Genomic DNA, 12,621 nt, shown 5'->3' on the forward strand with positions numbered 1-12,621 from the left:
ACTTTTTAACACTTTTTTTCCCCAAAAAGCAATGCTTTTGTGATTAAAACATCTCAGGCTCGAGCTCTTTTCAAAATTACTTTTCTTCAAACAAAAACAAAAAATGTAGTTTATTTCAAAAAGGTAGAACGAAGCAAACTAGGTTCACAGTCTCAATTTTTCATTTCAACAGACAACGTAGAAAAACACGTGCAAAAATCATCTAATTAGTTATAACACCATAGAAATTCGAAACCCATCTATTGCTACTTAACAACAGTTCTTTCGTAAAATTTTATATTCTTTTTCACCCAGCCATACACAATTTATTCAACGGAATTTAACAACCATTTCAGGATAACAAAGCAGCTGTAGCTTTAATATTTTTTGTTGCAGTATGTAGAAGGTTTAATTTTCGATCAACTTTTTGGCAATGAAAAATCGTCTCAAGTAAAATATTTGCCACATGGCCAATCCGATTAAGCACAACATTGAAAATACGCTGAAGTATAGTACACGATCGCTTGTAGATTCTGAAACGAAATATAAAATGAATAAGAAAAAGTGGGATATGTGGCATTTTTAACACAGCGACGCAAGTACAGCTTCAAAATAAAAAAAACAACAGCCAACTAAGCTGCGCACGAATTTTTTTAGATTTTGATCGGAATTCACTTCTCAAAACAAGCAAAACAACAAAGCCGGGCGGCTAAAGAACTGTCGAACAACTTTACTAGACTCAATACCCTAATCTCTCCAAGAGAAGTGAAATAATTAACAGCATTCAGCAATGGGGGTGAGCATAAAATCACTTGCAGACCAGTTTGACAAATGTGCTAAAAACATTACTCGTAATTATTAGTATTAGAAACTGCGTGTTCCACATTTAATTATGTATTAAATACAACATCGTTTTACATCCAATTGAAAAATATTACTTTAAGGAAGAATGAATTTGTTTTTCGTAATTTCTTTAGGCTGCATGGAACATTTATAAAAGTTTATCGCAAAGTTTTTTTCCGCGATTTACATGTTTTTTTATTATAAGCATGACATTTATAAGCATCCGTAGGCTTAAATTGGTCAATTTAAAGCATATGCGAGGCATTATGTGAAGCCTGAGAACTGTTGTGAAGTATTTTTGTTTTTTATTTATGTCCGCATTAACCAGCATGTAGTGAGATTTAAGTTGTAACAAGAAGCCCTGTGGCTTAAAGATTTCCGCCATTAGCAATAATCTGAAAAAGTACTGAACTTTGAGGAAGGACTGAGTAATATGGGGGAACAAAATCATTGAATATTCAAAAATTTTAAAATTCAATTTTTGATTATTATTATTGTCACTGCAAATCATAGCTAACTTAACTTACATAAAGTTCATTTCTCTATAAGAACAATTTTTAAAGAAAAATAATAAATCTGAAAATTGATGAACAATAAAAACAAAATGAAAACAACAGAAAGAAAAATAAGTTGGAAAATATTTTAAAAGGTGGCGGCAAATTTTTTTTACATAATCAGTTACGAAAGGTTATTTTTAGACTACATATTATTATTTTTTCTTTTATAACACACTTGTCACGATTTTATAGCTATAATACATTATCTTTCACCAAAAATATTCAGCCTCAATAATTCCTCGTTCTGCTGAATATAGCTTTAGTCTACGTGCTTGCAAAATTGTACAGAAGGAAAGACGTAATTATTAACCCTATTCGGTCCGGGGGGGGGGCGGATTCCGCCCCCCCTGACGGTTTTTTTTTAATAACTCCTGATTGCTTTGTTATATGGCTATGATACTTACTGAGTTTCAACATTTATCTATTAGACACCTGCATGCTAATTTTTTAGGTCCCATACCTTTCAGAGACTTTGATATTGGCCATTACTCGAAACTACCCCTAAAAATCTCTATGAAATCCTTATAATGGGGAAAATATAATAACTCCTGTTAGGATTATCCTTAGAACTTGAAACTTGCAACACAACTTTGTTTCATCAAGAAGAATCATTTTGAATAATTTGAGCACGTGACTAATCCGATTTCCCGATTTTGTCGGATTTTACCCGAAAATCGGAAAAAAACGGATTTTCGGGCAATTTTTGGCAATTTTTTATACGATCCATGTAAAAACCGGAAGATATGTTAAATAACTTTTATTCAGCTTTCAGAAACTTCAAACAGAATGCAAAAATTCGCTCTAGAACAAAAGTAATTATATTTCAAGCAGATGGTGGCATTTTTAACAATTTTCAAGCTTCTGATGACGTCACAGAAAATGTGCTGACGCAAGCAAAAGTTATTTGGCGCCATTTTGTTCCTTTTATAACGTAATATAAGTGTGCCAAGTTTGATTCAATTTGAACAACCCTATGAAAAGTTATTGAGGGGGGGCGGAATCCGCCGCCCCGGTCATAGTATGTTCGAAAAACCCCGGACCGAATAGGGTTAAAGGGAAACGTTAATAACATCAAAGATGTCGCATTATAGGACGATCTTCATTATGCTTCACTGCACGAGCTTTAACTTTAGATAGCATATAAACTTTAAAATAAAGTATCGTTAATTGGATAATAAAACAATTTTTTGCACTGTTAGGATTCTTATTGGCCTAAAACTCATTTTAGCCTCGTTCTCTAAAAAAATTGTCAAAACAAGGATTTAGGCTTTAGCCTTGATAAGTTTCGGGCATCCAGCCTAGCTGCACTGTCTCTATCTATCTATCTCCTCAGGCGATTAAATCAATTACTGATGTTCAAAATTCGAATGCAATACTTTTTTTAATAAGCATATTTTGAGCCTGATCATGTGTTTTTCATAAAAGCATATTCCAATAAATCTTTTTGCCATGAAGCATATCTAAGCCTATTTTGAGCCTGAAAAAATACTTTTTATAAGCATTCTTAAGCCTCATTTTGGAATTTCAATTGCTTATAAAAAAAAACATGTATTTACTCTTTTATTTTCTTAGTGGGAGTAAAAAATTCCCTATTACTTTCCCCCTTATTGTTTAAGATTCCCTGTAGTTAATCTTAACCAACTCTCGACTCGAAACCAAGTGCTTTTTAAAATTACAGACATTTTAATAGTAACTTCACACGCTTCACAAAGGAGAAAGCATTGAACCTTCCTCCCTTTGAAGTAAATATGCGATGCAATCACACTGTTTAGTAAATGTTAAATCAATCAAATTTGAGTGTAACACACTCACCATTAGTGTCGCGCATTTGTTCTTCTCTTGCTCTCATGTAAGCAAAGTCGTTCACAATAGCTTCCGATAAGTCTTCTAATTTCTTTAATTCGAGTTCCATAGGTTTTAACTTTTCAGTTTTTTGTATCTAAAAAAAAGAAAAGAAGCTAAATAAAAATTCCATTTGTAGTTTATAATTGTACAATTGTATTGTAAAAATGTAAAAAACGTAAAAACAAGGCTATTTTCACCTTTCGGACAAACATAATTTTGCAAATAAAGGCTAAAATCGTAAAATAAGTTCCTAAAAAAAAATTTCAGTAATAATTTCTTCACACAATTTGTTCACGCAAATATTTCTTCCCTAAGGTAGTTGTCTGAACTACCTTAGGAAACCGTTTTCTGACATATCACAGAAATTGCTAATATTCCTGACGGAGTGTTCATCTTGTAAACTTTAAATAATTTTATCCTGGGACGACCTTTGTCCTGTTACACAAAGATTTCCCAAGAGTCAAATTAGATCCTCCCTTGGTCAGGATTTTTTTTTCATCAATTCAGCATTAGATCCTTCTATACCTTTTCGCCCAGCAATAATTGGATATACAATCCTAGTTATCGCTCATCTTGCCTTAATAAACATTCCCATAGAAATTTAACACAACTACACAAGAGGCTGGGACTATTTGTGCCATATAAAGCCAACCTAAAATTTCCTAGAATAATAACCGGCAGTAACTTACATCGTCATAATTTTTAGCTTCGACACCAGTCTTAACTTCTAAAAATATTTCTCGATCTATTCCTTGCCCATGAGAACCTAAAAAAAACTAGTGTTGACAAGCTTTCTCCACATAACTCAGTACATAAATATAAATTAGTAAATTTACTTTAAATTAGTAAATTAACCAATCAAAAGATTGAAAAGTACTGCTTTTTTATTCTTTTACGCAGGCATTAATATTTCTATGGAGTTCTCTTGGCGTCTTTGAAGTACCAAGTCCGTAAGGCCAAACTATTGTTACCGCATTTAGAAGAGCACACTTTCCCTCTTAAAAAAACTTTCCTGCCTAAATAGATTCTTCCCACTTCTTACGAGACCCATCTGTGATCTTCATCTCCCAAGTTTTTGTGTGTTGAATACTAACATAGAGCATCAGGGTTGTCACTCCTTTATAGAATGAAATTTAAGGAGATTTGAGGACTTCTGATGAGAAATTTCAGGCTATTTTGAGATGACGGTAATTTGAACAATTTGAGGACAATTTTTCCACAGAAACTGAGAGTATTTAAGGAGATTTTAAGTTAATGTTGTGAGTAAAGAATAAATTTTTACCGTACCCAAATAGCATTTCTATGTAACTTATCATATATTTTTTTAAAACAGAAATTGAAAAGATTTGAGAAGAAAGTTGTTCACAAATATAATTTTGGAGGAGAATTTAGGACCTTTGAGCAGGCGTGACAACCCTGGGTATGGTTACACATAGGCCACATGAAACCTATGTCAGCATATAGGTTAATGCCAGCATAATGCAACTTACTTAATGCCGATATTACCCTTTATGCTGCCACATGTACCGATATGAAATTCACAATGGACTTTCATGCTACCTACAATTGGTGACAACAAATGTTTGCACATAAACGCAAATTTTCAGGTCCGTCACTACATGTAGTAATATCGGCTAATTTTATATTAGATCTGCACAATTTGAACTTGTCAATGTTCACAGTAGACTTAGGTCGTATGATTAAGGCTTTTTAGTTAAGTATATCTTTGGCATAGAGTATTCAAGATGTAAAAGTGATAACTCTTTTCTTCATAATTTTGGTGTAGATTTCTAAAAAACTGCCTGTTTCTGCGTATCGTGTAGTTTTAAATTCAGGAGTCTGTGATTTTCTTAACAAGATTCTTTCTTTGAAATAGAACACAAATTCAGGCCAAAAAAAAGGTTTTATATCCAAGGTAAGATTATAGATTCAATAGTACCGGCAAATAGGAGATTTTCATGTTGTTTTTGATCTCCGTGATGCCCAGTTTGATGATAGACATGAAATCATGCTGGCAGTCACCAAAAACATGTAACTTTATACAATAAACAGACATAAAACATCTTGCTGGTATTAATCTCCATGCTGCCACGAGTTTCATGCTGCCTAAATGCATCCATACAACTACATCACCACTTAACAACCGTTACCTTGACACAAGCAAGAAACCTTACCTTCACTATGAAAACACACTTCAAACATGTCATAATCATCAGTTGTAAACGCAAACTTTCCTTTCTGAGCGTCATCCTTTTTGTACAATACATGACCATTTGTGTCAATAACCTACAAAAAAAAAGTGCGGAATGTGTATGGACAAAAAAATTTCATACTCAATAAGTTTTGAAGTAATTTGTAAAAAAGATCCATTTAAATTGCAACATGAATGAAAAAAACGTGCAAGATTTTCGAAATTTTCATGCTTTTGTTGTGTTACTAAATCCTCATTGAAAATTGCATGCATACTCCTTTTTAAATTATAAGCATACCAATGCTTAAATAAATGCCCAGTGTAAAACCTGAATCATGCAAAAAATAACTATGCTCAAATAATAAGAAAAATAAAATAATAAAATGGGTTGTCAGCGTGCACAGGGCAGTCCCCCATTCATCAAGAAGCCTCTTCTCATTACTTCACGTAGGGAAACACAAAATTTTCAATAACAACATAGAACATGCAAATGTCCAAACACCCTTCTTACCCTATTTAAACATGTCCCCAGCCTGATAAGTGAAATTCTGAAAAAATATCTTCTATCTGTGAAATGAGAAAACGAAATAAAAATTTCCATTTTTTAGTTATTTGATATAAATAACGAACAGCCTTAAAAATAAGCTTCAGTTATCGGCAATTACTAATGCTGTTAAATTTCACAATTTGCTATTTTCACATGAAAATATTTAATACTGGATTGAAGTAAAGTATAATTATTTTGTTTATTTTATTTTTAGATATTGTTAAATATTTTCTTATTCTATTAAAATATTATTTTAATTCATGTTTTATGTTAATCCATTCACATCTTTTACAGTTATTACACCAGGTTTTTTAATCACATTCTCTAAACAACATATACGGTATTTAAAACTGCTGACATTCCACTTTATTGTTTCATCAAAATTTTGCTGACTGTCGATGCAAACAACTTTTTAGTTGAATTTTTTCAGGAAATGTGATCACCTTTTATCATGTCGCCTTGATATATACTGTAACTAATTATCTCCCTTAATTCCGGGAATTTTAAATATCCCATATTAAGGGTTATTCCTGACTGTTCATGACACAGGATACTAGTTATGCTTAGAGGCCCTTCATAAAAGACGTTCAATTTTGCCAATTTTTAACTCCCCTTTTGTCCATACCTATCTGCTTTTTCTTGCGACTACACTACCCCCGCCCCATAACCGTGCAAAGACACATATTGTAATATTTTCCCAGTGGTAAAATGAGTTTTGATATTAAAATCATGCATTTAATGAGTTTATTCAACATCATGGAAATCTTTTGTTTTTACCGCTAATTCTCAGAGTGAGTAGAAAAAATGACAGTGACAAAACACGAAAATAATAATATGTGATGAAATCTAAAATGGGAATAGCAGCAGAGAAAGCACTGTTTGAGCTGTCTCTATGGTAAAGCTGACAATGGATATCAATAAGGGGAGAGCCATAGCTCTTCCTCACACAAAGACCACGCCTATCAATAAGAAAATAACACCAAAGCAATGAATACGGGTACAATAATTTTGACTAGGCGGGCAATCTGAATAAATAGTTTATAAAAATTTTGGTCTTCAACTATCTAACATGGGTACTACCCGATTTGGGGTAGCTAATTTTAATATTCAAATCATATATTTTGTAAATATAGATTATATATTCAATTTTACCACAATAAGATGGCTCTTAGATCTCTCAACATACCAAATTTAGTGTCAATTGGTTAAAAAAAAGTTTCATTTTTACCTTCAGTTTACAACGCATAGCTCCGCCATATTTAAAATTTATATAATAATAACCAGATGTGTATGTAATGTAAAAAAATAGCAAAGGCGCTATTCTCGTGGTAATCCCTTACATGTTTCAGTTTTTTGAACATTTGACTTTGTGGTTATCACATGTTTGGTTTTTTGTTAATAATCCAATAACATTGGTGATATTGGTTAAGTTGTAGATACTAGCTAAATTGCGAGATCGTCAGTTGATTACTACCGTCATCAGAATTTTTCAATAATTCCTTGTGGTAGCGGGCCATGCTTTATCAAGCATTCCCTATTAGCTAGGAGTATCAAATGTTGTAAAGTAGGTAAATGTTACTCACCATTTCCGTTGCTAGCGCCAAATTCGCTTGAACTGAAGAGATCGTTAGTCTGCATGATGAACTATTTAGTTGATTCAATAAAAAAGCAGTATTTTGAATAGTGTTGCTACGTTCTTGTTTCTGTTGTAAGAGGTCGTTTTATGCCCATTCTCAGCCTTATATATTGCTTCGGTAGGGCCGTTTGAGGGTCGTTTTCATTTACTTTTTACTTTTTATTGTTCAGTCTTGTAGTTGTCATAGAAACCGATGTTTAAACTGCATGTGAGCACATATTTAGAAACGCAATTTTATCTTCAAATCGTTTCAAGGCAAGATAGTGCCCAGGGTTCTATCATTCGTGTATGCTTTCTCAAAGCATGATGATATGCCTATCACTTATTACAGAGGGTTTCTGTGTTGTTAAGATAGTATAAGTCGTTATTATCAGTATTTCATCATTACATTCAACCTCGTTTCCAGTGCTACGAATATTTATTTGTAATCTATATCAGCTTTGTATTAAAAGTTAAATTCTAGCCATATGGTTCAGTGTATAAGCTGTATTTTCAGGAACCCTTTTTATGGGTTGTAATTGTGTAATTTATTTATTGATTTATTTCAACTTGATGAGTGTAGTTGTCATAGAAATGAGAGTTTTTTAGTCAAACCGAATGTGAGTGCAGATGAAAGGTTTTGTCATGTTGTTATGGAAACAAGATTTTTTCTTCGTACCGTTTCACAGTAAGGTAGTACCAAGGTTGTAACAGTTAACTTCTGCACCCAGTTATCTCTGCTTACACAGTTATCATATATTATATATACACATGCACGTATTATTTTCATTTTCACGCGTATGTGAGTTTGTTATTGAGTTTTTGGTCAGATAGTTACTTGGATTTGTGTATTAATTATTTTGTAAAATAATTTTACAACTCATTCCACAGGCTATGATATATAAATGGATATCAGATTAACAAATAAAGCGGCAAAACGTTAGCATGCAGTATTTTGCTAAAATATCAAAAAACTGTTTTGGGTGTAACAATTTTATTGTGATATTAATAAACTGAATGTTATACAAATCGAATAAACGTAAAAATTATAAAAATTATAATGGAAGGCTATGGTCAGCAGATCTCATCTTTGCTCTGATTAAATATTCCTGAATATTTTTATGCTTGGTGAAAGTCAAGAATGGTTTGGTTGGAAAAACGAGTTGCAATTATAAACCAATACTTGTGTAGTATTCGTTTAAACATAAATTTTTCGTGGTAAGGTAAAATAAAAGGTAGAATGTGTTTGTCTTTGTTTTGCTCTCTGACAGCATCACCACTATTGTCAACGGTTCTGAAATGTATTCGTTTTGCAAAATGCAAAAGCATCTGATGCTTTTGCAAAACTTGACCACTTTGTGAAGTTGATCACGTAGGCACAGTTTTTTTTCTTTGCCAGCATTCGTCCCAGTAGTTGGATAAGTACACCACGTATACTTATCCAACAACTACCATGACGAATGGGAATTTATGAACCAATCAGATTTCGAAAAGCAATTTCGAAAGAAGTTTTAGAATTTCAAAATGAAAACAAAGTTGATAAGAAGGAAAAGTTTAACCCTTTGTGTGCAAAATTTTAATTAAACATTGAATATCTTATTATTGAGTATAATATTTAACAGTGCTGAAATGTGCTGAAATAGTAGAGTAAAGTAACTATGTAACTGGTGTTGCCAAACTTAATATAAATGTCCTATTTGTTATTCGCAGTTTTGCTCTTTGCACTAGTAGACTGCATTCTTTTCACCCCAAACACATGGCTGTGACAATTGGCACCATAACCATACATTGGCATCAATTTCGAAATAGGCAATGATGAGTTCTTTGGTAATAAATGTACTAGGTAAATTACTATATATATTTATTGATATACAAAATTTTCTGGGTAAGTTTGTATAGGCCTTATATGTTTTCTCACAAAATTTGATTGCAAACTGATGCACAGATCCCAAGTTATGGGGTCGTAAGCAAAAAATTAAGAGGCATGGGACGAGCAAATGAGTGCCATTTTCGCCAAAAAAATTAACGTTAATTTACCTTTATAATATCTATGCATTAATAAAGTTTGAATGCACATTCGCTAACAGGTCTAAAATTACTGATGACAGAAAATGTCAAAACTTGGTGTTAGTTAAATATGACATTATAAGTAATGCAGCATATTTAAATTTGAAATTTTTTAAATGGGACTCTCGAGAACGAAAAGAGCTTTTGAAAAAAATTCAAAAGACTTGTTAACCAACTTTTTAAGCTCTGTAATATAGGTCCAACATCATTTTATACCTTGGGTTCCCTTTAAGCTGTATAGCTTAATTTGGAGATCTCCTAAATAAGCTGTATCATACTTCTAAATTAAGAGGTAGCAAAAGTTTTTCCTTGATTTCTCGAAAAATGTAAATTCTAGCAGAATCACCACTGCAGCTCTTTCATCGTCAGTTTGAATATTACATTATAAAAAAAGAATGGTAGTTCCAGTACCCCGGGTTCAGAAGATATGGAATAGAACCAATGGTTAATTGTAGCTACAGTTTATTAAAGCTGTACTGCATCCTAGCTAGGATATCACATCAGGTGATACAGCCTATTTAAGCAGCCATTTTTTAAACTTCAAATTTAGGGGATCTTCAGTTAGATAGATGCTAAAATTCAGTTAAAGGTGTGTTTCGAACGATCAAAGTTTTGTAAGCTTTACAAGGCTGTATCATTAGGGGCCTTCAAAATTTTTTTTCGGGCCCCGTTAGCGGGATATTGCCACTAAGATTCGGACCCTCTCCCCCCCTCTTTTAGCGGATTTCTGTCCATGAAATACACACATTCGGATAAATCTTGGAAGTCTCAGGGGCGTGTTTTGTAGATAAAAGTTATCGGAATTGATGACGAGGGTGCCGTAAAAAGTGCGGGCATTTTCGGGCCAGTTTGGCGTCTTGAAAAAAGAAAAGAAAAGTATTTGCCCGAAATACCCCGCATAGACCCGAAAAAAAAAGTAAAACAGACACTAATGATTCAATAAACTATAAAAATTAAAATAAACTTACTATGTGGTATCGAAGTTCTTAAAAGAACTGTTTTTGATAGTTTATAATAAGATTTACTTGATAAATAACCTATATATGAACTTCATTAACTCTTTTATCTTCAAGCGCCTTCTTTCCAACTATCATCTGCATGGTATGTTACAAGGAATTGCATTTTGGGAATGTTCCAGGCGAGTTCGGGAAATTGCGGGCGGTTTCGGACGACAACTACCAATTTAATTCGAAAAGTCGCCTGAACTTGCCCTTATATATGCAGGTGTTTGCGGCTCATCGGCACCCTCTTAATTGATGACAAGAGGAATTAAGCTCACGAACAACAAAGAATTTTCAGGCCACAAACAAATTTTTAAATTTCTCAATCCTTAGCGGATTTATTTTCAAACTTCGGACCCCCTCCCCCCTTAGCAGTGATATCCCGCTAATGGGGCCCAAAAATTTTTTTCAAAGGCCCCTTAGGCTGTATCATACATCCTAATTAAGCTGATGTCCAAATTAAGCTGTACAGCTTAATTAAGAGGACTTCCCTGACTGAGAAAATAGATTGTGTTATTACAAACAAAGTGTCAATGATTGAAAATTTAAAAACAGGTGCAAAATCTAGCAGAACTTACAGTTAAATGTGTCTTAATAGGAGCCTCTGACAAACGATATTCGCCAGTAACTAAGACGTCCTTATGAACTTCCTCTCTTAGGCATTTCTTCGACCTTGCAGATAATGTAAATGACAAGGTGTTAACGTGTGAACATAGAATAGAAACTAAGAAAGTGACAAGAACAACATCTTTCGCCTGCGCCATTTTGGTATCTTTGTCGCTGTACGATCAAGTCAACGTGGCATACCGGTACATCGAGGCAAAGATTACTGCTGATGTTCCATTCGGAGTGTGCAGCTATACGGAGTACGGCTCCGTATAGGCATGTGTATACGGAGTATGACTTCGTATAGCGACATGTATATACTCCGTATAGTCGGAAATATTTAAATATCTCAAAGCCGCGAGCGGCACAGACAGCTTTGAGAGTATAATGCCGAGACTGGTTTGGCTAGACATTAGTGAATGCAGCATGAGCGTCGAAGTCTAAACTAAGCATTCTTATTAAAAAAATTACTCTGAGCTATTGCAGTTTGCGCCTAAAACAAGAAAATAATTTGTGTAAGAAGAAAAACGTCTATGAGACAAGCATGCAGAGTACCAATTACCGTAGATAACAGTTCCAGCTAATAAAAGTTCGAGTTAACCGGGTGTTCGAGTTACCGGCAGTCCAACTGTATGATGTAGTTTACTATTTGCGTTTTGTAAGAAGTTTATTTTTATGCCTTCCATTATATTCATTCTAAGCTTTATAACTTTGTTTTGTATGTTTCTATATGTAATAAAACTAATGATACAATCAATGACTTTTTATTATGTAACTTTAAAATTGTGTACTTTTATACCAGCCATTGTAAACTTTAACTCATTAACAATACATCGAATTCTGTTCCTACCAAACATGTCACACTCCGCATACTTAGCATGGCACACTCCGTATACTCAGCCTGTCACACTCCGTATAGCATACTTCGTATATAAGCATGTCATACTCCGTATACTAAGCATTTCACACTCCGTATACTAAGCATTTCACATTCCATATACTAAGCCTCTCACACTCAGTATAGTAAGCATGTCACACTCCGTGTAGCATACTTCCTATATAAAGCATGTCACAGTCCGTATGTCATACTCCGTATAGCATACTCCGTATGGCATACTCCTTATAGCAAATTCTGCATACTCCACATAGCCAATTCTGCATAACATACTCTCGGTATCTCACACTCTGTATGCCATAATCCTTTTTTGCAATCAAACTAATGTTCCCACACTCCTTATAACTACAATATTCCTCGTATGTTTACGATGGATAAAAAGTAGGAAAATAGCGTGCTTGTCTTTTTAACTTGTTCCTTATGGTGATTATTTTTATTTTTTTCGGAAATAGTTTTATACAGTCATATATTGCAA

The 12,621-nt window shown here is 33.5% G+C and overlaps 1 protein-coding gene across 1 annotated transcript; it reads right to left on the reverse strand.

The window, feature by feature from the left end:
* Positions 1 to 139: 139 nt before the first annotated feature.
* Positions 140 to 11,458, reverse strand: LOC130657020 (transmembrane emp24 domain-containing protein 10-like). The gene is made up of 5 exons (XM_057459974.1): positions 11,224 to 11,458; positions 5,399 to 5,510; positions 3,914 to 3,990; positions 3,192 to 3,318; positions 140 to 512 (listed from the first exon to the last, which is right to left on the reverse strand). The coding sequence occupies exons 1-5, from the start codon at positions 11,407 to 11,409 to the stop codon at positions 388 to 390; spliced, it is 627 nt and encodes a 208-aa protein (XP_057315957.1). The 5' UTR covers positions 11,410 to 11,458; the 3' UTR covers positions 140 to 387.
* Positions 11,459 to 12,621: the final 1,163 nt, after the last annotated feature.

This window comes from Hydractinia symbiolongicarpus, chromosome 9, assembly GCF_029227915.1.
Source record: "Hydractinia symbiolongicarpus strain clone_291-10 chromosome 9, HSymV2.1, whole genome shotgun sequence".
Taxonomy (NCBI): Eukaryota; Metazoa; Cnidaria; class Hydrozoa; order Anthoathecata; family Hydractiniidae; genus Hydractinia; species Hydractinia symbiolongicarpus.